Source organism: Phoca vitulina, unplaced genomic scaffold (assembly GCF_004348235.1).
Source record: "Phoca vitulina isolate PV1807 unplaced genomic scaffold, GSC_HSeal_1.0 scaffold10, whole genome shotgun sequence".
NCBI lineage: Eukaryota > Metazoa > Chordata > Mammalia > Carnivora > Phocidae > Phoca > Phoca vitulina.
Genome location: NW_022589713.1, coordinates 47,367,303 through 47,393,141, shown reverse-complemented (window position 1 = coordinate 47,393,141; position 25,839 = coordinate 47,367,303). Strand labels below are relative to the sequence as shown.

Genomic DNA, 25,839 nt, shown 5'->3' with positions numbered 1-25,839 from the left:
TTTGATGCTCATGCCCCCAGCCCCATGCATACTTTGTAGCTCTCTGGACCACCATGTTCTGCCCAGTTACTGGGCCTTGCCCCCATCTTGTTTCTACCTCTATGAAGACAACATCTCTCTTCCTGGTCTGGGTAGGGTACCCCTTCCCTGGGCTCCCATAGCAACCAATTCATCAATCATAGTGATTTGCAGATTACTTGGTATTTTTCCCTTTTGCATTTCACTTTTCTCTCTCTCCTATAGTTTCCTACCCAACTAGACAAAGCTGCTCAAACACGAGGACTCTTGGTTCCCTTCTTATTTCTGTTGTTTTATACCAGTGATTCTCAAACTTTGGTGGGGATCTGGATCCACGGAAGAGCCTTGTAAAATTAGAAAGATCAAGGCCCTGTCCTACTACAACAAGCCTGGGCCTCTGTGTGCTTGATTAGCCCTCCAGGTGATTCTGATGCCCACCAAAGTTTGAGAACCACTGATCTATAGATCATGTCCTTCACCCCACATACCACGTTACATTTTTCTTTTGTAGGAGCCTGAGGAGGGCCGTCACTTCCCCCAGAGCCACATAGAGCTGGCTGTCAGCCTGTAGCCATCACCCCTTACAAATCAAGACTTTCTGCCCAAAAGAAGAACACGAACTGCTCTGGCCACTTGCCCTGCATGCTGAGTGGGCCTTTCTCTTGTCTCTGGGGAGAGCCGGTATTTCCTCAATCCGCTTCCAGTGCCTGCATCTCTCATGCTCGTCTAAGGCCGGCATTCGTGGAAAGGCAAATGGAAAGCCAACCTAGGGAGGCAAGAGCAGAGATGGGGGCTCCCCAGGGATGGCCCTGATGTTCCCACCCCAGCAGCAGATGGCTGCCCCTGCATCCTGAGCTGTGTCAAACTCACAATGTTCTCAGACCCTCCACAGCAGACAATGACCATGTTAGCCTCCAGAGTTTGTTCTCCTGGTAGAAGTAGCAAGAACATCAGAGAGACAATTTAAGGATGTCCAGTTTGCTTTTCTGTCTGAAATGGTTTTGTTTCCAGCCATGTCTGGCCCCTACAGACTGGTTCTCAGGGCAGAAGACATGGTTTTCTGAATGTCAATAAGGTATCCATTCATCACAGTCCATTTAAACTTCCTGACACTGGTTCTATCAGTAAATATTCTCGGAATTGTGCTCTGTGAAGGCATTGTTCTCAGGGCTGCAGGGAGACAAAGACAAATCAAATTGTACTTAAATATCTGTCACTTCACTCTTTCCCCAGAGTCCCACTTGCTTCAATGAAGAAAACAGAAACAATTGATTGGTACTTTAAAATGATTTTGCTTCCTTCCTGCAGGGTCAAATGGTAATGAACTTCAGCCACTTGCCATTCTTGCAGTTTTGTTATGTCCTAAAGTTAACATATTCCCACATAGCAAACTCTGTCCCACGCATTTATTTTCTTCCAGGGCTGTCAGGGCATTGGCCTTTACATTGTGGGGAAGTCACCGCCTGGCTGTTTCTAAATCGTTATGTTTCTTTAATGTGTTTTCAAATATTCTGGAATATAAAAGGCTGGATGGCTTTGGGAAGGCCAGCAGAAACCAAATTCAAAAACTTTCTGGAAGTCGGCTGGCTAGTTTGTGAATAATCTTCAGTTTCCTAAGATTAAATTAACATAATAATAGCAACCTTTTTTTGCCCATAAATTCTACATTTTATTTTATTTTTTTAATTTTACTTTATTATGTTATGTTAGTCACCATACAATACATCATTAGTTTTTGATGTAGTGATCTACGATTCATTGTTTTCATATAACACCGAGTGCTCCATGCAATATGTGCCCTCCTTAATACCCATCACTGGGCTAATCCATCCCCCCAGCCCCCTCCCCTATAAAACGCTCAGATTGTTTCTCAGAGTCCATAGTCTCTCATGGTTCATCTCCCCCTCCGATTCACCCCCTTCATTCTTCCCTTCCTTCTCCTAATGTCCTCCATGCTATTCCTTATGTTCCACAAATAAGTGAAACCATATGATAATTGACTTTCTCTGCTTGACTTATTTCACTTAGCATAAACTCCTCCAGTGTTGGTGTAAAACTTGGGTATTCATCCCTTCTGATGGCTGAGTAATATTCCATTGTATATATGGACCACATCTTCTTTATCCGTTCATCTGTTGAAGGGCATCTCGGCTCTTTCCACAGTTTAGCTATTGTGGACATTGCTGCTATGAACATTGGGGTGCATATGGCCCTTCTTTTCACTACATCTGTGTCTTTGGGGTAAATACCCAGTAGTGTAATTGCTGGATCATAGGGTAGCTCTATTTTTAATTTTTTGAGGCACCTCCACACTGTTTTCCAAAGTGCCTGTACCAGCTTGCATTCCACTTGCATACCAACAGTGTAAGAGGGTTCCCCTTTGTCCACAACCTCTCCAACATTTGTTGTTTCTTGCCTTGTCAATTTTTGCCATTCTAACTGGTGTAAGGTGGTATCTCAATGTGGTTTTGATTTGAATTTCCCTGATGGCTATGATGTTGAACATTTTTTCATGTGTCTGTTAGCCATTTATATGTCTTCTTTGGACAAGTGTCTGTTCATGTCTTCTGCCCATTTTTTGACTTGATTATTTGTTTTCTGGGTGTTGAGTTTGAGAAGTTCTTTATAGATCTTGGATACCAGCCCTTTATCTGTAGTGTCATTTGCAAATATCTTCTCCCATTCTGTGGGTTGCCTCTTTGTTTTGTTGACTGTTTCCTTTGCTGTGTAGAAGCTTTTTATCTTGATGAAGTCCCAAAAGTTCGTTTTTGCTTTTGTTTCACTAGCTTTTGGAGAACTATCTTGAAAGAAGTTGCTGTGGCTGATGTCCAAGAGGTTACTGCCAGTGTTCTCCTCTAAGATTTTGATGGATTCCTGTATTGAGGTCTTTCATCCATTTTGAGTTTATCTTTGTGTATGGTGTTAGAGAATGGTCGAGTTTCATTCTTCTGCATGTGGCTGTCTAATTTTCCCAACAACATTTATTGAAGAAACTGTCTTTTCCATTGCATATTTTTTCCTGCTTTGTCGAGGATTATTTGACCATAGAGTTGAGGGTCCATATCTGGGTTCTCTATTCTGTTCCATTGGTCTATATGTCTGTTTTTGTGCCAGTACCATGCTGTCTTGGTGATCACTGCTTTGTAATATAGCTTGAAATTGGGCAATATGATGCCCCCAGCTTTGTTTTTCTTTTTCAACATCTCCTTGGCGATTTGGGGTCTTTTCTAATTCCATACAAATTTTAGGATTGTTTGTTCCAGCACTTTGAAAAATGTCATTGGAATTTTGATCAGTATGGCATTGAAAGTATAGATTGCTCTGGGTAGCATAGACATTTTAACAATGTTTATTCTTCTGATCCATGAGCATGGAATGTTTTTCCATCTTTTTGTGTCTTCTTCAATTTCTTTCATGAGTGTTTTGTAGTTCCTAGAGTATAGATCCTTTACCTCTTTGGTTAGGTTTATTCTGAGATATCTTATGGTTTTTGGTGCTATAGTAAATGGAATCGTTTCTCTAATTTCTCTTTCTACAGTTGCATTGTTAGTGTATAAGAAAGCAACTGATCTCTGTGCATTGATTTTGTATCCTGCCACATTACTGAATTGCTGTATGAGTTCTAGTAATTTGGGGGTGGAGTCTTTGGGTTTTCCACATAAAGTATCATGTCATCTGTGAAAAGAAAGAGTTTGACTTCTTCTTTGCCAGTTTGAATAACTTTTATTTCTTTTTGTTGTCTGATTGCTGTTCCTAAGACTTCTGGTACTATGTTGAACAATAGTGGCAAGAGTGGGCATCCTTGACATCTTCCTGATCTTAAGGGAAATGTTCTCAGCTTTTCCCCATTGAGGATGATATTTGCTGTGGGTTTTTCACAGATGGATTTTATGAACTTGAGGAATGTTCCCTCTATCCCTATACTCTGAAGAGTTTTAATCAGGAAAGGCTGCTGTATTTTGTCAAATGCTTTTTCTGCATCAATTGAGAGGACCATATGGTTCTTCTCTCTCCTCTTATTAATGTGTTCTATCATATTAATTGATTTGTGAACGTTGAACCACCCTTACATCCTGGGGATAAAGCCCACTTGGTCGTGGAGGATGATCCTTTTAATGTATTGTTGGATCCTATTAGCTAGGATTTTGCTGAGGATTTTGGAATCCATATTCATCAGGGATATCGGTCTGAAATTCTCCTTTTTGATGGGGTCTTTGCCTGGTTTGGGGATTAAGGTAATGCTGCCCTCATAGAATGAGTCTGGAAGCTTTCCTTCTGTTTCTATTTTTTGAAAGAGCTTCAGGAGAATAGGTTTTATTTCTTCTTTGAATGTTTGGTAGAATTCCCCAGAGAATCCATCAGGCCCTGGACTCTTGTTTTTTGGGAGGTTTTGGATCACTGCTTCAATCTCATTACTGGTTATTGGCCTATTCAGGTTGTCAATTTCTTCCTGTTTCAGTCTTGGGCGTTTATAGGTTTCCCAGAAGGCATCCATTTCATCCAGGTTACTCAGTTTATTGGCATATAGTTGTTGATAATAATATCTAATAATTGTTTCTATTTCCTTGGTGTTAGTCGTGATCTCTCCCCTTTCATTCATAATTTTATTAATTTGGGTCCTTTCTCTTTTCTTTTGAATAAGTCTGGCCAGTGGTTTATCTATCTTATTAATTCTTTCTAAGAACTAGCTTCTAGTTTCATTGATCTGATCTACTGTGTTTCTGGTTTCTAATTCATTGATCCCTGCTCTAATCTTAATTATTTCTCTTCTAATGCATGGCATAGGCATCGTTTGTTGTTTTTCTCTAGATCTTTAAGGTGTAGAGTTAGTTGGTGAATTCGGGATTTTTCTATTTTTTTGAGTGAGGCTTGGATGGCTATGTATTTCCCCCTTGGACCACCTTTGCAGTATCCCATAGGTTTTGGACCGATGTGTTTTCGTTCTCACTGGTTTCCATGAATTGTTTAAGTTCTTCTTTGATTTCCTGGTTGACCCAAACATTCTTGAGCAGAGTGGTCTTTAGCTTCCAAGTGTTTGAATTTCTGCCAAATTTTTTCTTGTGATTGAGTTCCAGTTTTAAAGTATTATGGTCTGAGAATATGCAGGGAATAATCTCAGTCTTTTGGTATCAGTTGAGACCTGATTTGTGACCCACTATGTGGTCTATTCTGGAGAAAGTTCCATGTGCGCTCAAGAAGAATAAGTATTCTGTTGTTTTAGGGTGGAATGTTCTGTGTATATCTATGAGGTCCATCTGGTCCAGTGTGTCATTCAAAGCTCTTGTTTCTTTGTTAATTTTCTGCTTAGATGATCTGTCTATTGCTGAGAGTGGAGTACTGAGGTCTCCTACAATTAACATATTGTTATCAATATGATTCTTTATTTTGGTTAACAGTTGGCTTATGTAGATGGCTGCTCCCATGTTAGGGGTGTAGATATTTACAGTTGTTAGATCTTCTTGTTAGATAGACCCTTTAAGAATGGTATAGTGTCCTTCTGTGTCTCTAACTACAATCTTTAGTTTAAAATCTAATTTGTCTGATATAAGAATTGCTACCCCAGCTTTCTTTTGAGGTATGTTGGCATGGAAGATGGATCTCCATCCTTTCACTTTCAGTCTGGATGTATCTTTAGGTTCAAAATGAGTCTCTTGTAGACAGCATATGGATGGGTCCTGTCTTTTTATCCTATCTGCAACCTTGTGCCTTTTTATGGGAGCATTTAGGCTGTTCATGTTGAGAGTGATTATTGAAAGATATTAATTTATTGTCATCATGTTGCCTGTGAAGACCTTGTTTTTATAGATTGTCCCTGTAAATTTCTGTTGTATATCACTCTTGGGGTCTTTCTCCTTTTATAGAACCCCCCTTAATATTTCTTTCAGGGCCTGCTTAGTGGTCACATATTCTTTCAGTTTCTGCCAGTCTTGGAAGGTCTGCATCTCTCTCTCCATTCTAAATGACAGCCTTGCAGGATAAATTATTCTTGGCTGCATGTTCTTCTCGTTTAGTACCCTGAATATGTCTTGCTGGGCCTTTCTGGCTTGCCAGGTCTCTATGGATAGGTCTAACGTTATTCTGATGTTCCTCCCTCTGTATGTAAGGAATCTCTTCCCCCAACTGCCCTTAAGATGATTTCCTTGGTTCTAAGAGTTTTACTGTGAGTTTTACTATTACATGCCGGGGTGTTGGCCTGTTTTCCTTGATCTTGGGAGGAGTCCTCTCTGCCTCTAGGACACGAATGTTTGTTTCATTCCCCAGATTAGGGAAGTTCTCAGCTACGATTTGCTCAAATATATCTTCTAGTCCTCTCTCTCTCTCCACCCCCTCAGGGATTCCAATACTTCTGACATTGAACGTTTCATGGTGTTACTTATTTCTCTGATTCTATTTTCATGGATTCTGAGTTGTTTTTCCCTGGCCTCCTCTTTTCCCTTTTTATCTATTAATTGGTCTTCTAGGTCACTAATTTGTTCTTCTGCCTCGTTTACCCTAGCTGTTAGATTATCTAGATTAGATTGGATCTCACTGATAGCATTTTTAATTTCTGCCAATTCAGCTTTCATTTCTGCCTTTAGAGATTCTATGTTGCCATTTATCGATTTCTCCATTCTAGCTATTGTCTTCACAATTGCTAGCCTGAATTCCATCTCTGACATCTTGGTTATATCTGAATCCATTTGTAAATCTGTGACATAAGTCATAATCTCTGAGTCTTTCCTATTTTGGAAATAAGAATGACGACTCCTAGTCATTCTGTTGAGGGGTGGTTGAGGGAATGTATGGAGTCCAAATTATTGACCACAACCCAAGCAAGATGCACCCATTTTCTAGGGACCTTAGGGTTGCTGGCCTCTTGTTTTCCCAGGCTGTCTTCTGGGGTAGGGGCCTGCTGTGCTGTTACTCAGGCAACCCTGTTTGGGCAGAGTTGCCCTGCCCCCTGTGGTGGGGGATGGGCTCAGTGGAAACCAGTTTTGGGGGGCTTTTGTTCTCTGGCGGCTTTCCACATCTCTTCTGAGAGTCAGAGCAGAAGAGACCGTTTCCAACCCTCTGCCTCAGAGCAGAGAGATCACAGTCTGTTCTTCAGTGAGCTCTCCAGGCCACACTATCTCCATTTCTGTCTGTGCTGCTATAAACTGCGGCATCCTGGGTTGTGTGCCCCTCAGCTGCGCTCCCAATCCTCGCCTCCAGGTCGGGGCTCATCTCTGCCCTTTGTGCTTCTAAAACCACCAGCCACCCCCAGTTTCCACATGCAGCCCCACTGCCCTAAAGTCCTTTCCCCGCCGCTACCGGTCTGCGAGTCTGTGCCTGGTCCCCAGCACTGGAGGCTATCGCTCACTGGCAGTGTTGGATCCCCACGGCTAGGCTCCCTCCCACTGCCGTTTATCCTCCAATATCTGCCCACGGAATCACAGCTCCCTGCTTCATACCTCAAAACCAACCGCCTGTGAGATTATGTTTGTAGAGATCCAGATCTGTCTTCTTACATCTCAGGCTGATTTTGTGGGTGTTCAGAGTGGTCTGGTAGATACCCAGCTCAATTCCGAGGACCAGTTGGAATAGAGTTCCCTACTCCTCCGCCATCTTTTCCCCAAAAAATATAAATTCTACATTTTAGATAAAACAGACAAATTACCCAAAAATCACCAACTATCAAAAATCACTCAAGAAGAAACAGATAACTTGGATAGCCCTATATTTGTTAAAGAATTTAATTTGTAGTTAAAAACTCTCCCACAGGGGCACCTGGGTGGCTCAGTCGGTTAAGTGTCTGCCTTCGGCTCAAGTCATGATCCCAGGGTCCTAATAATAGCAATTTTTATTCAAAAATAGTGAGCTTCAAAGGAGCAGGGTATAAGTGACTTAGAGATCCTGTGACATTTTTTTTTCTTCTTTCTGATGTGTCATGAACGTAAGAATGGCTGGGGAAAAGCTTAAAGCCAGATTATAACAAAAATCAGCCTCTAGAGGGTGGTGCTAAAGTGCTCTAGGGCTGACTAAGAGGGCTGGGAAGGCAAACTTGCTCCCCTGAAATAAGTTGTAAACAAATTGTTTTCAAAATGCGACCCTCTTCTGAGGCCCCCTAAATTCCTCTTCCAAAGAGGTGGGAGCCACGCAGATGAAAGCCGGGGCATCTGGTCCTTTGATAGAGGCAATCAGTGGACTGCTGATAAATGTTTAACCACCAGCTGGGGCCAGACCCTGATCTGCAGCATTTGCCAATTTCCATGGTGTAAATATTCCCACCCAGGCCTGTTTCACGCTCCCAATGTGATGGCCCTGAAGACTCTCAACAGCCCATTTGAGCCTCTCCAGCACAAGTGCATGAGCTCTGGAGACAACACTAGGGGTTCATACTCCAGCTCTGGCACTTAGTAGCTGTGGGACCTCAAGAAGGGTTACTGATTCCTCCCTGGGCTCCACATTCCTATCTGAAAAGTAGGTCTGTCACAGGATTACTGTGAAAAATAAATGGATACATCAATTGTACATAAAACAGCACATGATAAATGATCAGTAACCATTAGCCATTTAGAGTGATGTTGTTATTTCTGTAACCAAAGCGGAAGAATGGCTATGGCTTCTCATATTAAAAGAAAAGAAAAGGCAGAGTAAGTATTACATAAATAATTTTGCAGCAAGGGAAACAGCATTTAACTCATACCTAGGTAATGCATCTCTCAATTGTTCCCTATAATTAATACAAATCTTCCTCAACTTATAATGGGGTTACATCCTGATAAACTCATCATAAGTTGAAAATATCCTATGTCCAAAACGCATTCACTACAGCTAACCTCCCGAACATCATAGCTTAGCCTGGCCTAACTTAAACATGCTCAGAACAACTGCATTCACCTACACTTGGGCACAGTCATCTAGCAAAAAGCCTATTTGATAATAAAGTGTTGATTCTCTCATGTAATTGATTGAAACTGTGCTGAAAGTGACAAACAATGGCTGTGTGGGTGCAGAAGGGTTGTCAGTGTACTGTTTGCTGTTTGTCCGCCCTCATGATCGGGTGGCTGACCCGGAGCCCTGGGCACTGCTCGGCATCCCCAAAGAGGATCGTCCCACATAACTCCAGCCCGGGAAAAGATCCAAATTCAAAATTCAGTGTACAGTTTCTACTGAATGCGTATGGTAAGGTCAAAAAATCATAAGTCGAACCATCGTGGGGACTGTCTGTATTTAAAATTCACCTATAAAAGAGCTCTAGTGTTAGTGAGAATTTGACATGACAGGGTATGGGCAGGAATTCTGATTTCTCCCTATTGCGTCTTCCTGGGAAGAAGCCTGACTATGACCTGTGCATCTAGACATTCATTCAACACTCACTGAGTGCCTATCATGTGCCCCCTGCCCCCCGAACCTACAGACACACCGGAAGGGAGCTACAGCACCCACGAGGGAACACACAGCCTCTCTGAAGTTAGCCAGACAGACCAGAGATCAGTGATTGGATTCCTCAGACGGTGTCAGGCAAATTCTACCTTGATTCCTCTACGGACGTCGAATTTCTCTGCTCAGTTGGCCCACTGAAAGGATTTTGCTCATTCCGTGTTGTTCCCTCTTTTCTCTAAGACTTCAGATCTCGTGGAGGTTCCTGAAGAACCTGACGGGCCAGGAGGTGGGTATGACCCACGGAAACGCAGCAACAGTGGTGAGTGAGCGAGCGGGGGCGGGAGAAAGTCATACCCCCAGCAGGGATGTGAAGAGCACTGCTCATCCTGGGCCGTGGCCAGGGAAACTTGACTTCCAGTTCTCTTCTTTCTCTGCTAGCTCTGGAATTCAGTCTGAGCAGGTGTTCAGTATTCTGGAGGGAAACTGGGCATAATTCCTAGTGGATCTCCGTGATTTGACTGCAACTTTCCCTGAATTCTCATCCCTTGTGGACTTAGCTTCATTGGGGTCTAGGAGTCACTTCTGGACCTTTTTGTTAATACATCATTTCCCCCACTGACCTACATTAGATTAGCAAACCATTCTGGAAAGAAGCCACTCCCTTGCTACAGCTGAAGTACCCCAGACCAGGTGGGTGGTGAGGTCACCAGGTGAGTACCGGCCTCACACGTGGCTCTTCCCCAGCACAGATAACTAAGACTCAAAAACTGATCTGTATGATCTAGCCAAATATTCTATATAAATGTTATTTCATTTTTTCATGGCTTAGGCCCTTGTTAACAATCATTTCTAGAATTTTTATTGAATGCTAACTACATACTGTTGCTTGCTAACGTTAAGAAAGAACAACCTCTTAAACCAGAGTTTAAAGAAACAACCAGCCCCTTATGGAGGAATCTTGCCGAGCCTCTCTGATGTCAACAACTACTTAATCTCCACTCATTTATGCAAAAGGTATTTATGAAGTATTTACTATGACCGGCAAAAGTACATGAGTCACCAGGCTCTCCTCAGGTCTCTCATAACCTAGCCAAGTTGCGGGTTCTGATTTGCGTTGTTAACCTGGGCTGAATACGTTCTCCTGGTCGAAGTTATCCCTGCATGGGAAGCATGGGGATGTGCAGCCTTGGGTAGATTTTTCACTTGGCTAGTCGCCTCTGCCCTTTCCAGACTGGAAGCAGAAGGTCTGCATTCAGTACCCCAAAGCTGCCTTCTCAGCAACTGTCTTATGAGGTATCTCTTCCATTTCCTTAGCTCTAGGAGTTCATTTATGTCTCTTCTCTAGTTAGGATGGTGTCTCTGTGATTCCCACATGAGAATCTTCTGTGATTCTCCTTCCTAAATAAGCATCAATGTTCACCATGGCCCCCTTGCCAAGCCCACTCACATCTGCTAGAGTGCACTGCTAGGCTAAGGATTCTTTGGCATCACATAGAGAAAACTGCACTTTCAGATCAATGTAAACATTCACTGAGCACTTAGCAGTGTCATTAGAGAGACAAATTAGAGTGCCGGCCACCAGGAGAACCTCACAGCGGGGCAGTAATCCTACAGGGCCACCCAGCCCAAGTCTGTCTAACACCGCAGATACGGCAACTGAATTTGGCCAGAATTCTTCAGCATCTGAGCACGAACTCACCAGACACAGGTATGAAGCCAGATCTTCATGTTAACACTTCAAGTCTGGTCAGCTGCTCTGTCCTCTGAGTCTGACTTCTGCCTGCATCCTTCCCTGACACGTCTCACCAAATTGCTCATCACTAACTGCATGGACATATTTGGTCCTCAGCCCCTCCTTGCTCTGGAGGCTGACCACTGGACTTCACTCAGTGGTCATATGGCCTCAAAACAATGACCTGGTCTCTCTGCGTCAATCTCCTCATCTCTGAAATGAAGATAATGATAGTACTGAATCCATAAGGTGCTGTGATCATTAAATGAAATAATGAATGTAAATACTATACATACATTGATGAATCTGAAACTTCAGGCCCCTCTGCTGCCTCCAGATGCCTATCGCCCACTGGACACGGCCATCTGAATGCGGAGCAGGCATCGTGACGTTAACACACCCAAACTGGACTCTTGATTCACTCACCTACCCACCCACCCCAACCGGCGCTTCCCCGTTTGTCCCTGCTCAGTAAATAGGAACTCCGTTCTGCTAGTCAGTCTTACTCCAGGTCAGAACTTTTGGCATCAGACTTGACTCCCCCCTTCTTCTCACATCTTGTAGCCAATCTGTCAGTAAATCTTACTTTCTACTCTTCAAAATCATTCCCGGCATGTGCCCACTGCTTACCTCTCTGCCTCAGGCATCCCAGCCAGCGGTATTGGTGCTCTTGCTCACCTCTTCCTAAGTAGTTAAGGTCTCTGTTTGCCCTTGAGATTTCTTTACTCAGAAAGTGGTCTTCGATAAGTTTTTATGTGAAGGAGTTATATTTGAGAATCATCAAAGTGAAGCATGTTTGCTTGTAATAAACTCATCATGAGGTCATCAAGTGTCAAAGGTGCAACCTAGAGCCTCTCCACTCTCAAGTGTGGCCCATGGACCAGCAGCCTGGACATCACTAGAGAGGCTGATAGAAATGCAGAACCTCAGGCCTTTCCAGAGCTGCAGAATGATAATTTGAATATTAATCTTATTAAAGTTCAAGAAGCAGGATGAGAAGTCATCTAGTCCAACTCCCTCCCCTCCAATACACACAACACCCATACATACACACACAAACACATACTGTGTGGATAAGGAAACTGAGGCAAGATGTAATACACTCAAAGACACAAAGTTGAATGTTTGCCATTTCTTTTATGTTAAGAGGCATTTTTAGAGCCTCATTCAAAGAAATCTGTTGAAAGAACTTAGCAAGCAATAAACCTCTGTAAAGCTTTGGGGATCTATTAGCTATTCCTTTGATCAGCAATAGCTTTCTTTACAATGCACCCTTGGAAGCTGGAGGGATTAATTATGCAGCAGTTTGCTTCAAAACATGTTCTTGTGATTGGATTTAATCCCCTGTCCATGCAGTTTGGGAAACAACGCAGAGAAAACACCCTGCTTGTGTGTCCAGGCTCCCACTGGTCTCCCCACAGTCATGGCATGGAGGGTGCTGGCTTTTCAGAAGCAGCACTTGGCTTCCGGTCACAAGCTGTTCTGCATGACACGTTTCATTTATGTTCTAAAAATTACACAGTGCATACAGGTGTTGTTTATGCCAGCCAAGTGTCATGTCAAAATCCTTGAGGAGGATTTCCAAAGGCACCTTGGAAGAGGTTATAGTTCATACTCCTTTCTTTTTTACCAAGCATGCAGTCTCTGTTTTCTCTCTCATGAAAGATGTTGGGCAGGTCTGACTGTTTCTGGTTGTTGTTTTCAACACTATTTGTGGATGCATCAGAGGGGAGAGTTGCTCTCTTCACCTTTGGCCAGAAACTCCACTTGAAGCAATGTGATGAGCAAAGGGAGAAGTAAAATCTAGGCTGCCTATTTCAGCTCAAAATGCCAAATAATGACATTATTGGCTGCCTTCAATAATTGCATTTCAGTGTGACTTCTATGTGATTATAAATTTCCTGGAAGAGAAGCAGAGGGAAGAGAACATAAGTAAGACAAATACCTAGAAATATTCTTCAAAAAGAACGGGGTTAATCACATCCACTGGAGGATATTACAAAGCCCAATGATACCTTACTTTTCACTGAAGCAAAGAAATTTTGCCCAGAAAGGAAAAAAGCAAGCTCGGATTTGGAAAATTTATCCTTGCCTTTAACATACACTGATTTTATATCTCACATTTTGATTTGTCACCCAGAAAAGGAAGCAAATATTTTAATGCCTTCTTTGACAGATACCCTAGTATCTAGATGTCTCATATCTAGAGCAGGTAAAGGTCTTTTTAAAAGCATAGAGGACTCTCTTTCCAGCTATGTGGAGGGCTGGATGTTTAGAGAAATTTTTTTCTACTTTAGCACACCTAAAATTGCTGGGAAAAAGAATTAAAAAGAAAGTTCCAGTTAATGCGTGCCTGAGCTGGCAGCAACATAAGGCAATTCCTTAGAGTCTAGAAATGACAATAAAGCATGAATCCAGAGACATAAGCAGGTGAAGGCTATTGTTTATTCTGCACATCCCTGGGGCCTCAGATTGGGGAAGAATAAGCTCCTTATATGGTCAATAGGGAACAAGACCTGGCGAGCAGGCAGAGTAATAGGTTCGATGAGAGGCCCTTTGGGAAAATGCTGATACCCCAAAAGGCACCCTTAGTAGCACTAGGAAAAAAGAATGCCCTGCAGAGGAATTTAGTAAAGAAAAATGCTATATTGGCCTTAGCTCAAGTGGGGAAGAAAAGAAAGAAATGGAATAAGAGCAGGAAGGAAGAAAAAGAGAAAACAAAGGAGGGAAGAAACTCTTAATTTGGTTTAGGGCCTGAATTCATACTACTTCTGTGGACAAAGTAAAATAATTTAAAATTTTAGTTGAATTTCTTTAAAGTAGCCCAGTTGGATAAATGCACCAGACATTTGGCAGAAGTAATACAAATGGCCTCTGGAGGAAGAGAATTTAAACCCAGACCTCAGAAGTTTCCACAAATGAACTTCCAAAAGACATGAGCTAAAAATTGAAATACACCAAATACATGAGAAAATGAGCTACCATGTGTAAGAGTTAGCCAAAACCACCTTTTTTATGATCAGACTTCAGAGATTATATATGTTGGAATTATCAAATAAAGAAATATCTTACTAGGGATGCCTGGGTGGCTCAGTCAATTAAGCATCTGCCTTCGGCTCAGGTCATGATCCCAGTGTCCTGGGACTGAGTCCCACATCAGGCTCCCTGCTCAGCAGGGAGTTTCCTTCTCCCTCTCCTTCTGCCTGCTGTTCCCTCTGCTTGTGCTCTCTCTCTCTCTGTCAAAGAAATAAATAAAATCTTAAAAAAAGAAATATCTAACTATATAGTTATATCTATTTAAAAATATAAAAAATGGACTAGAACACACAACAAAAGAGTAAGACACTATCCAAGTTGAACAGGCAAATTTTAAGAAAACCAAACAGAACTTTTAGAAATTAAAAAAAGAAGAAGAAATTTGCTTGTTGGATTTAATAGCATATTAGATATAGCTGAAGAGAGAATTCGTGGCATGGAATACACAGGCAAAGAAATTTCTTACTGTAGAGCCAGGGAGACAAACCAATAGAATTCATGACTTGAAAGAGACACAGAAGATGAGCAGGAAAGTCCAACATGCATCTAATTGACACTTAAAAGGTACATAATGAGAGAATGGGAGAGAGACAATATTCAAGAAGATAATAGCTAATATGTTTCAAAATTTATTAAAGACACCATTCCTCAAATTCAGAAATTTATACCTAGACCCATCTTAGCAAAACTGCAGAATTACAAATGTTAAATGCAGACTGAAAGACAGATTACCTGCAGAGGAATGAAAACTAGACAGACAACTCTTTCTTGTAAGTGACAATAGAACCAAGTAACAGTAGAACAGTATCTTCAGTAATCCAAAAGAAAAGTAACTCTTAAGATAGAACTGTAAATGGAGCAAAAGCAAAACTTTCAAAAATATATATTCAGACCAACACTGTGTCTACAGAGCAGTGAAGAAAGATCCACTCAAGAAATTTCAAAATGATGTAGTTCAGAGAAGAAAATGTGACCTCAGAGGAAGGACTGAGGAGCAAGGAATGAAGCATGAAGAAAGAACCAAGTGAACATTGGCTACATAAAAACATAACGATGTTAGCAAAAAGTTGTTAATAAAACGTTTTACTAACTGAAATACTGGGTATTTAAGTAAGAAATGGGCATTCAAAGATTTTCATATTAACTAGAAGGAAATTAAAGATATTCTTTCACTTTAGATTTTGTTAAGTTAAATATACCTCATAAAATTTTTAGACTAACCACTAGAAGATTAAAAAAATAGCTTTAGCCATATAACCTAAAAAGAAGAAAGGGGAGAGGGCACAGAAGTAGAAGAAAAAGCATAGAAAATTGGAGACAAATAGAAAATACAAAATAAAATGCTAGAAGAGAATCCGAATTTATCAGTAATCAAAATTAATGTAAATTAACTAAGCCCTAGATAAAAGAGCTTTACACACTGGATTGTTTAAATGACTACTTATAACAGTCTAAAACATGAGGATATAAAAAGTTTAAAAGTAAAAAAACACATATATTTTAAAAGGCAAAAGATAGATTGTATAGCTGTATTAATGTCTGAAAAAAATGGACATTAAAATCAGAAAAGCATTACTAGGGGAAAAAAAAGCATCATTATATGATCATGTCCACTTCATCAGAAGATATAAATTCTAAACTCGTGTCTACTTATATAGCCCCAAAGTGACAGGAACTCAAGGAGCAATTGATAGAAGCATTAGGGAAATTGACATTCCCCTTCACAGTGAGAGGTTTTAACATGCCTCTCAAGTCATTGGCAAAGCAGATGCATAAAAAGATTCAGTATTTAGAGAATCTGAGGACACATTTGACAATCCTAGTCTAATTGATTTAAAAAGGGCACTCCATCTAACAAATGGAGAATTCACATTCTTTTTAAGGACACGGAACAATTATAAAAATTGATCACCTGCTAGACCATAAAGAAAGCTTCATAAATTTCCACAGCATTAATATTATAGAGAACACACCTTTCTAACTATAATGCAAATAAGATAGAAACCAATCACCAAAAGATATAGGAGAACCCATCATTTCGAAAATTAAAACATACATTCAAAAAGCTCATGTGTCAAAAAAGAATTTATAATGAAAATTGGAATATACTTAAGTCATAATGAAAACACTACAGATCAAAATTTGTGGGATGTAGCTAAATTGAGACTAGAATATTTTGCTTTAAAAGTATTCTATGGGCACCTGGGTGGCTCAGTCAGTTGAGCATCTGACTTTGGCTCAGGTCATGATCTTGGGGTCCTGGGATCAAGCCCCGCATCAGGCTTCCCACGGAGCCAGGAGTCTGCTTCTCCCTCTCCCTCTGCCCCTTCCCCTGCTCATGTGCTCACTCTCTCTCAAACAAATAAAATTTTTAAAAAATAAATAAAAGTATTCTATTAAAAAATAAAAAGCCCGAAAAGTAATAACCTAAGCATCATATTTGAGAAGTCAAAAAAGAGAAATAGAATAAGCCCCCAAAAAGCAGTAGGAAGGCAATAAAAAGGTCATGATCTCAGAGTCCTGAGATCAAGCCCCACGTCAGGCTCCACACTCAGTGCAGAGTCTGCTTGAAGATTCCCTCACCCTCTGCCCTCCCCCGCTCACATGAGTGTTCTCTCTCTCTCATAAATAATCTTAAAAAAAAAGAAATAAAGAAAACTCAAAATCACTAAGAATTTTTTTTTTTGAGAGAGAGAGCACGAGCTAGAAGAGAGAGAATCTTTTTTTTTAAGTTTTTTTTTTAAGATTTTATTTATTTATTTGACAGAGAGAAACACAGCAAGAGAGGGAACACAAGCAGGGGGAGTGAGAGTGGGAGAAGCAAGCTTCCCCCTGAACAGGGAGCCTGATGCAGGTTTGATCCCAGGACCCCGGGATCATGACCTGAACCGAAAGCAGACGCTTAATGACTGAGCCACCCAGGCACCCCGGGAGAGAGAGAGAATCTTAAGCAGACTCCACAGCCAGCACAGAACCCAACAAGGGGCTCAGTCTCATGACCCTGAGATCATGACCTGGGCTGAATTCAAGAGTCGGGTTGCTTAAGCAACTGAGCCACCCGGGCATCCCTACAATCACTAACAATGTTTTTAAGAATAAAAGAGATGAAGCAAAAGGCAATAATGAAAAGGGATGACTATGACAGAGATTGAAAGGAAAATAAAAGAATCCCATGACCAATTTCATGCCGATAAATTTTAAAACCTTTTTGAATGGACGCATATCAAGAAAAAGATCAATGACCAAAATCTGACTCAGGAAGAAATAGAAGATCTGAGAACTTAAATTTGCTTCTAGTCATAATAGAAAATGAGTCAATATTTTAAATTTTGCACAGCGAAAATACCAGGCCCAGACAACTTTAAAAGTAAACTCAACCAAATATTTAAGGAATGGAAAATTTCCAGATTATGTAAGCTCTTTCAGGAAAATGAAAAAGTTGCAGGGAAGAACGGCTGCTATATTCTTTAACTTAGTTTATCAGGCTAGTCTGTGACCTCAAAACCAATTGAAGGCAGCTTGAGAAAGGAAAATCACTGGCTAGTCTCCATCCTGAATATGGATGCAGAAATCTGAAACAGAATCTTAGTAAACTGAATCCAATAATTTTTTTAAAGATTTTATTTATTTGAGAGAGAGAGAGAGAGAGCATGAGCTGGGGGAGGGGCACAGGGAGAAGCAGATGCCACGCTGAGGGGGGAGCCCAACGCGGGGCTCGATCCTGGAACTCTGGGATCATGACCTGAGCCAAAGGCAGACACCTAACCTACTGAGCCACCCAGGTGCCCCCGATAATTATTTTTTAAAAGTAATGCATAATTAACCAAGTTAGATTTATTCCAGGGATGCACATATGTGTTTGTATTAGATAAGCAAGTAACATAACTTGTACATTACCAGCTTGAAGAAGAAAAACCAGATAACCATCTCATTAGAAAACGAAGTGGTGGACATGGTCTTCACAGGACTACAAAGTGAAAAAGAATATGAAAAAGGAAAAGAAGAAAGTCCTTTGGGGATGTGGCAGAAACTAAAGATTCATTTGCTTCCGTAACATTAGAAAATATGTCTGCATAATGGATATATTCTCTGAGTACTTGTCCTGGGTGAAATCAGCAACCTAATAATTTTTAATAAAACAAATTTAAAGCACCAAGCAGAAAAAGTATATATTTGTAGTAAAATAGTTACCTTTCTTTATTCTTTTTCCCTCAAATCAAAGTCTTAGAAATAGCCCATAGGAATGGGTTTTTAAATCTTTTTTTTTTTTTTTTTTTTTTGCAGTGGTCTGCTTTCAGTCATATAGTTAAAAATACATTTGGAGTCACTTCAAATAATTTTCGGCATAGTTCACAAAACTGGTACATATTTTGAACCAGATGGTTAATGGATATTCAATAAAAAGCTTAAAATGTGAAATTGCAAAATTGTAAAATCAGTTCAAACTGATATGTAGCCTATGAAGTCTCCCTTTTTAAGTCCAATCAAGAATTTTCTAGGAACATTCTCTACGTTTTTCCTGCAGATATTCAATATTCTTTTAGAAGTATCCAGTTTTATATACTTATGGGATCAAATATTTACACCAAGCTCTTAGGGAATCACATAATCCCAAAGAAGAGTATCATTGGCCTCCACTCAGTTCAAATTAGTAAGGTGAGTAGCCAGATATTGAGGCAGACAAGGCCCATAGGATCATTTTCCACTTACCTACAAACCAGAGTTCCTCCAATGACTGCATATTTATGCCTAGGCTTCCAAGGAATCATGGAATTTCATGCACAGGCTCTGGAACTATAAACTGTGGAGAATAGATGTTTACTGAGCATCAGTACGTTTACAGAGGCTCTTGTTCTGAAGCATGTTTTCTGCATCACAGTTATTGAGTTCATTTTAAGGACAGTGGAGATGTCAATGCAGTAACTAAAATAGGTTATAGAGTTTTCTGTGGTGTGTGTCTCCTCCTTTACTGGTATTTCCTTATAATCTGAAAGGAGACCAAAGGGAAGAAGAAAGCAGCAATGTGTTCTTTTTAAATGTCAAGTCATCTAGCTGGTAGGTTAGACACCAAAACTCTATTGTACACACTTGGAAACACTTGCCACATTTTTGTTTGAGGCAGATACATGCGGTGAGAATAAGGCTGTCACGTTGGTCACTGGGGTGAATGTGGCTGACCGAACTAGCTAAGGCAGAGCCCCCCAATACCCATCAGAGATCTCCGCCAGCTGTGCATGTGGACAGTGAAAACTCCTGCCCATTTGGGGAAGCTTTGTTCTTTATTAAAGACCACAGAGTGGCTGCTTCAATGCAAAAGGAAAAGAATTACATATTTCAAAACAAACTAAATGAGAAACCACTACTTGTTTTTTATTGTGAATAATAGTCCCAATGCATTGACAATAAGTGATCCAGGAAATATTTTGCAGTTTAAAACTAAAGCTTTAGGGGCGTCTGGGTGACTCAGTCTGGGTGACTCAGTCCATTCCATTTGGACATAGGTCATGATATCAGGGTGGTGAGATCAAGCCCCACATGGGGCTCTGCACTCAGCACTCAGTGGGGAGTCTGCTTGAGATTCTCTTTCCCTCTTCCTCTGCCCTTTCCACCCCCCTCTCAAATAAATAAATCTTAAAAAAAAAAAAAAAAAAAAAACTAAAGCTTTAATGTGCAAAATAGAATATAGATATCAAGAAACTGGAATCAAGATATTGAAAATAGATAAAAGAATCTGGTATTTAGAAAAGGTCATTCAAATACAATTAGGCCATCCCTCACTCACTGTTCCATTAACAAATGATTTGATACATTCAACAGATGAATAACATTGTTTCAAAGATGAATGAAATGCGCTGCCAAATAAGGCCAAGTTGTGAACACAATTGCCAAGTATTCAGGAGGATGCATGCTCGCTGGAGGCATGGACACGGCTGTGGGCATGCAGAGGAGGTGGTGCGGAATGCCACCTGGGGGCGCAGGGGAAGCCTCACGTGGAAGATGACGTTAAAGCTGTGTCACTAAGATGAGGAAAAGGCAGTGAGGAGGAAAGTAGAAGCTAGGGAACAGGGAACACATAAAGCCACATCTTCCAGGCATGATTCCAAAACATGGTGACTGGATTCATAAAGCACCTGCTTTTTCTTGTCTCCTTCAGTTTTTACTTATCCAGAAAATGGCACTGACGATTTCAGACACCAAGCAAAGAACATAAACCACCAGGTATTTATCGCTGTGTTAACCTTAAAAAATTGTTTTACCGGCAAAATATAGGTTTATTCAGAAACAGCAGAAAATGTCAATGCAGGACAAGTAAGCTAAGGCAAAACCATAGGCAATCCCACCAAGCAAAGAAGGGAAAAGCTGTTTTATAGAGAAGAGGGGAATAATTGGGGAGACTGTTATAAACAAAAAGTCCATTGGAGGAAACTAGGCGCGCTAAATATAGTGGATTTTCATTGGCTGAGCTGAGTCTGTCTTTCATTGGCTGAGCCGTTTTCCTTCCCTCCTCCTGCTGGGATAGTAAAGTCGTAGCTAACGCAGTGTCCGGAGCAAGGTCTAAACTGACGACTACGAGTAATGGGGCGTAAGAGCTCCCCTGCCCAACCTCCTGACTCCATTTTAGTGAGAATTCCCTCTGTTAATTTTCGCAGATGTCGCAGAAAACAGACCAGGCAGGGTCCTTAGATCACACTGCAGGTCACTACCTAAGTGGGTTGTGAAATCAAGTTAGTAGGTCCTAGAACAGAATAGAGTGTAGAACAGAACAGAAAAGAATAATGTAGCATGACGTGCCATAGCACAGATAGCATAAAACCGATAGATGTCGCTGAACAGAACTATCACAGGGCATCGAAGGTAAGAAGGATAAGTACTGTGTTGTATTCTTTTTGTTACCATTGTATATGTTATATACAAATTGATATATAACGTAAGGTGTGTAAATTACATAATTACATAATCTATTATGACCATATTTTATAGTATGTAAGTATATATTTATTACATTTTATGCTCATTTATATATAATATATAATTATAAATACCTATCTATATAATTAGAACAAGATAGACTGGGACAGAAGTATATAACATAAGGTACTTGAGCTTTGGATAACAGAGTGAGTCAAAGTTGTTCACAACTTTTCTTTATGTCTTACATAGTATATGTTTATCATATTTTTATGTATTTAAATATATTATACAATTATATGTTGTATATATAATTTTACATACACATATATAACGTGTTAAATAGTGATATGTGTATATATTGCTTATGTTATATTGTGTATTATAAGATAGTAATATACATTTTGTATATTATATAATTTGTGTTTATTATATATTACAAAGTGAAAACATTTATATAGCATTGACATATATTTGGATAATAATAATGGGTAATATTTATATAACACTTATAAGACTCTTGGATAACCTATAAATTGAGGACAACAATGGGGGGCTGTTGTGAGGTTCAAGTGTGCTAATGCGTGTAACATAATGCCTGGCACACACAGTAGGCTATCAAAAATGGTAGCTTTTATTACCATTATTGCAAGATTTCATGGTCAGGAGATGGTGCTTCTTTGATAGAAACTAAATCAGTCTGATGTCAAAAACTATGCTTTTTTCACAACATGCTTGAACTAATTGCCCCTCACTATACCGGAGTCCCTTTGATAGGCTAGATACCAAATTTTAGGCTAACTGATAAAAAGTCAATTTTAGGAAGTGGAAGTTGTTTACTATTCATATGTCCCTATTTCTATAGCGCGAATATTCCCATTCTTGGGGCTAAGCCTGTCACCTTTCGTGAACAACAGTAGCAAAGAAAAAATTTATTTGAAGAATTCGTAGTTATTTCTGACAGATTTCTACATAATTGGTTGTGGTTTCTAATGAAATCAAACTTAGCTAAGAAATTGAAAATAAACCTACGGTTGAAACAAAGCCTCGAATAATAGTTAGGTATTTTAACACTCATGATCCGTACCCTAGAATTATATTGCATTCACTTAATTCATTTTCTGTTTTCCTCCTTCATTCTCTCATTGGTCTTTTATTTTCTCTTCCAGGGATCTCTTTCCAAAGAACCATTACAGATGAACACCTATGTTGCCTTGTACAAATTTGTACCACAGGAGAATGAAGATTTGGAAATGAGGTAAAAAAAAAATTTTTTAAGAAAAAAGAAAGAAAGACAATTTAAAGCCAGTGTTTTCCATGTGAAAAAAAGAATTCAATTAGTGCTACCTCCTAATGCTATGGAGCAGTGATTCTCACACGTGAGCAAGCATCCAGTGACCTGCCGGGCTCGTGAGCTCGTGAGCAGGCAGATTACTGGGCCCTATCCCTGCAGTTTCTGATTCTGCAGGTCTGGGGGGTTAAGCTTGAGAATTTGCATTTCTAAGTGGTCAGCAGGAGGTTCTGATGCTGCTGATCAGGGACCCCACTTTAAGGAGCACACTTAGTGCATCAGCAGCAGAACCGCCAATGAGTGTTTGCGTGAAGCTTGAGCGTCGAATGCACTTGGCATCCTGTGGGGTCTAACAGGGAATCAAAATCAATTGTCTTTAATGGCCAAATTGACATGGATTAAAGGATCAAACTAAAACCGTTCGTTTATCCTGGCAGCTCCCCACTGCTGCCCGCCCTGAGCTGTGCTTTTGTTTCAGGATCCATCCCACTTCATGGTACCTGAAACACAGGGGAGGATAAGGTGAGCTTTGGGACCCTTGAGCAATCCGAACACAGTTTAGGTTGTTCCTGTTTCAGGGATAGTGAAGCTGGAGTCAGCACTGAGTTCACATGCTACTTGTTGTGTGACCTTAAGCAATGTGTAAACATTTCATTGCTCTGATTTCCTTACTTATAAAATAATAACAATGACATGAGGTATTTTTGAGGATGAAATGAGTAATGTTCATTAAGCATATAGCACAGTTCCTCGTCATCATAAACACTCAGTAACTGATAGTTATTACAATTTTTATAATGTGGTGTTCACTGGCCTATCTCAGAGAAAATGCTTTATTCCTTTCCTCCATGCATGACCGCAAAACATAAGGGTTTGGTGTTTTTTAGCCCTGGAGCAGGAAAGAAGGGGCTGCTTTTCTAGTCACATGTTCCCTCAGAGATAGGTTCTTTCCTCTTCTGAAAAGAACAGACAGCTAAAGTAGCACTGAAAACTATTGAAAGGCCAGAGCATTAGGCCCCTCATCCAGCAAGACTTGATAGCCGATGTGTGTATCCTGACAGAGTCTGGCTTGTACCCAAGGTCAGCTTGGTTTCAGTATTCATTTGCCATCTTCTTCCAAGTGATTCTTGGGCCTTTCCAGAGCAGAGTTTAGGGCCTGAGTCCTAGCGTCTGGGATTTGTTCAGACAAGTAGGCTCTTATAATCTGAGTTTTCTCCATCATTGAGTAAGAATCGCCATGCTGAACTCACTGGCTGGAGCTATAAACAGACCCAAACAGTCTGGCATCACTGCAGGAGGAGGTGACGGCATTTACCGAGGGAAGCTCTGTTCTGTCAGAGCTAGAACCGGCCCGAGGGGTTGGAGCCTGCCTGGGAGTCATTGCTGGGGGCTGCCTTGCCTTCAGCTGACTGTCCACAATCAGCTCTCCGCTGAGGAAGACAAGGGTGATATCTGTTCACATTGCAGTGAATACGGTTTGTCATGTCCTTCCTGAGACCGTCATTTGGATAGCTAGAATTTAAACTGGAACAACTTCCCAGTGTGTCAGTCCCACCATTTTATACCAGAAAGTTATTCTGAAGTCAGCATATGAAAGGAACAATTCCAGAGAAATACAGGATGTTATTAGGGTACTGAGGAATGATGTCTAGCTGCCTGGTGGTGGTCATAAATTTTTGTGCTTACTTTAGACAGTTGCAGGTCATTAAAGGTCAAGTTGTCTGGTCACGAATCAAACGTTTACAGTCTGCTCTGAGGCAAACAAGACTATTCATTCCCAGGAGTGAAATGCCTGTGTTACATAGACTGCAAGATTGGAATGATAAATCATACTTTTTCCTTTTTTTCTTCTTCTTCTTTTTTTTTTTTTTTTTTGCCAAGAGATTGTGTGTTCCCAATTTAAAATGCCAGGCACCTGATTTAGAATGTGTAATACAATGCTTTGGGGATTTGGTATAATTCCTTGAATGAACTGGCACTTTGTGAATTATCCTTTTATCCTCATACCGTAAGGTAGAAAAAAATTCCTTTTAACAAAATATCATTCTTATCCACCTACATTCTCACCCAGGGGAGCACGCGGTATTGTCCTCAGGGCAGAGGACACATGCAGTGAGAGCACAGGGAATGTTTGGAGTGTAAGCTTGAGGGCAAAGAAGACCCAACTGGCAGAGCCAATAGCTGTAACTCAGAGCGGCTGAATCATTGCTTCACCAAGCATCCATTATGTATCTGCTCAGGAACAGGGAAAGCTTTTCTGCCAACAGCTAACAATCCAGACCTTTCTACTGACCTCCACAGATCTCAACTCAGAGTTCACTTCCTCTGTACACCCTTTCCTGATACCCCCAATCTGGGTGCAATTCCTCTGTTATCTCCTTTCACGACACCATATTTCTTTCCTTTAAAGCAGTCACCTCAACTTGTATTTATATATTTCTGGAATTATCTGGTGAACCTCTATCTCTCTTATAAACTCCATGCGAACACACCTGTCATTGCAGCTATATATCCCTGTAGCATAAGACAGTTCTTGAAACATAGTAGACGCTTAATGAATACGTGATGAAGGAATGCATGAGTATCGTGGAGATGAAATCAACTAATGCTGGGCCTGCCATGCACAATCAGTGGGCACATCAAGTACGTGATAATATAATGGAAATGATAAAAGCGGAAGCAAACCAAGCTCAGAGGGCTTAGCCAGGACCTCTTTCCTGGAGGAGATGGGCCTTGAACCTACGATGAATATTATTTGTCAAGAAGAAATGATAGAAAAGTAGATCAAAGGGTTTCAGACAATTTTGAAGAAGCCCCGGTAAGCCCTTACTGAGCACTCACGGTTTAGGAATGGAGGAGTAGGCCTCAGAAAGGAGCCACGAGGGCGCTGCCCCCTCAGTCTTAGGGCAGTGAGTCCTCCTCTTAGAAGTGCCATGGTCCCATCATTGGTCTCCAAATGCTGTCTAAAGGCAGAGGCTTTCAGTGCAAAATAAATGTCCTTCATAAAGTCATCCATTACCTCCCCGAATTGCTGGAGCTCTCATGGATAATGCTCTATCTGTCCAGCATGGGCGGAGAGCAGGACAGAACAAGGCAGCAGGGCAGAAAAGAGCACTACTGGGGAGTCACAGAGACCTGGATCTGCCTTCCAGTGCTGACCCTTCCCAGCTGCATCTATTTGAGCCAACGATGTAATTTCTTGGGGGGCTCAGTTTGCTCCTTCCTAGGGAGACTAAGTATTAAACCAGATAATGTATATAAAAGGTGGGATTTCGTGCCCAGTACAAAGCAAGGTGACCAGTGTATTTTAGATAACTTCTTAATTTGCATCTTTTCACCATATGTCTTATTTCCAAGTCCTCTGGATCTCATCAATACTACCCTAAGGATATAATAGTTGAAAAAACACAGCCAAAGACTCTCTCTGGCCTTTGAGCATATCCAGTGGGACTTCATCTAATTTGTCCAGCCAAAAGGAGACTGTGAGACCCCGTCCCTCATCTTCTGA

The 25,839-nt window shown here is 40.8% G+C and overlaps 1 protein-coding gene across 1 annotated transcript in view; it reads left to right on the top strand.

Moving 5' to 3' along the window:
• Positions 1-25,839, top strand: part of STAC (SH3 and cysteine rich domain) — a 150,607-nt gene that overhangs the window by 100,802 nt on the left and 23,966 nt on the right. Inside the window, exons 6-8 of the mRNA XM_032409236.1 lie at positions 9,604-9,682; positions 20,286-20,350; positions 22,210-22,298. Coding sequence (XP_032265127.1) covers positions 9,604-9,682; positions 20,286-20,350; positions 22,210-22,298 — 233 coding nt within the window. The remainder of the gene's footprint in view (positions 1-9,603; positions 9,683-20,285; positions 20,351-22,209; positions 22,299-25,839) is intronic.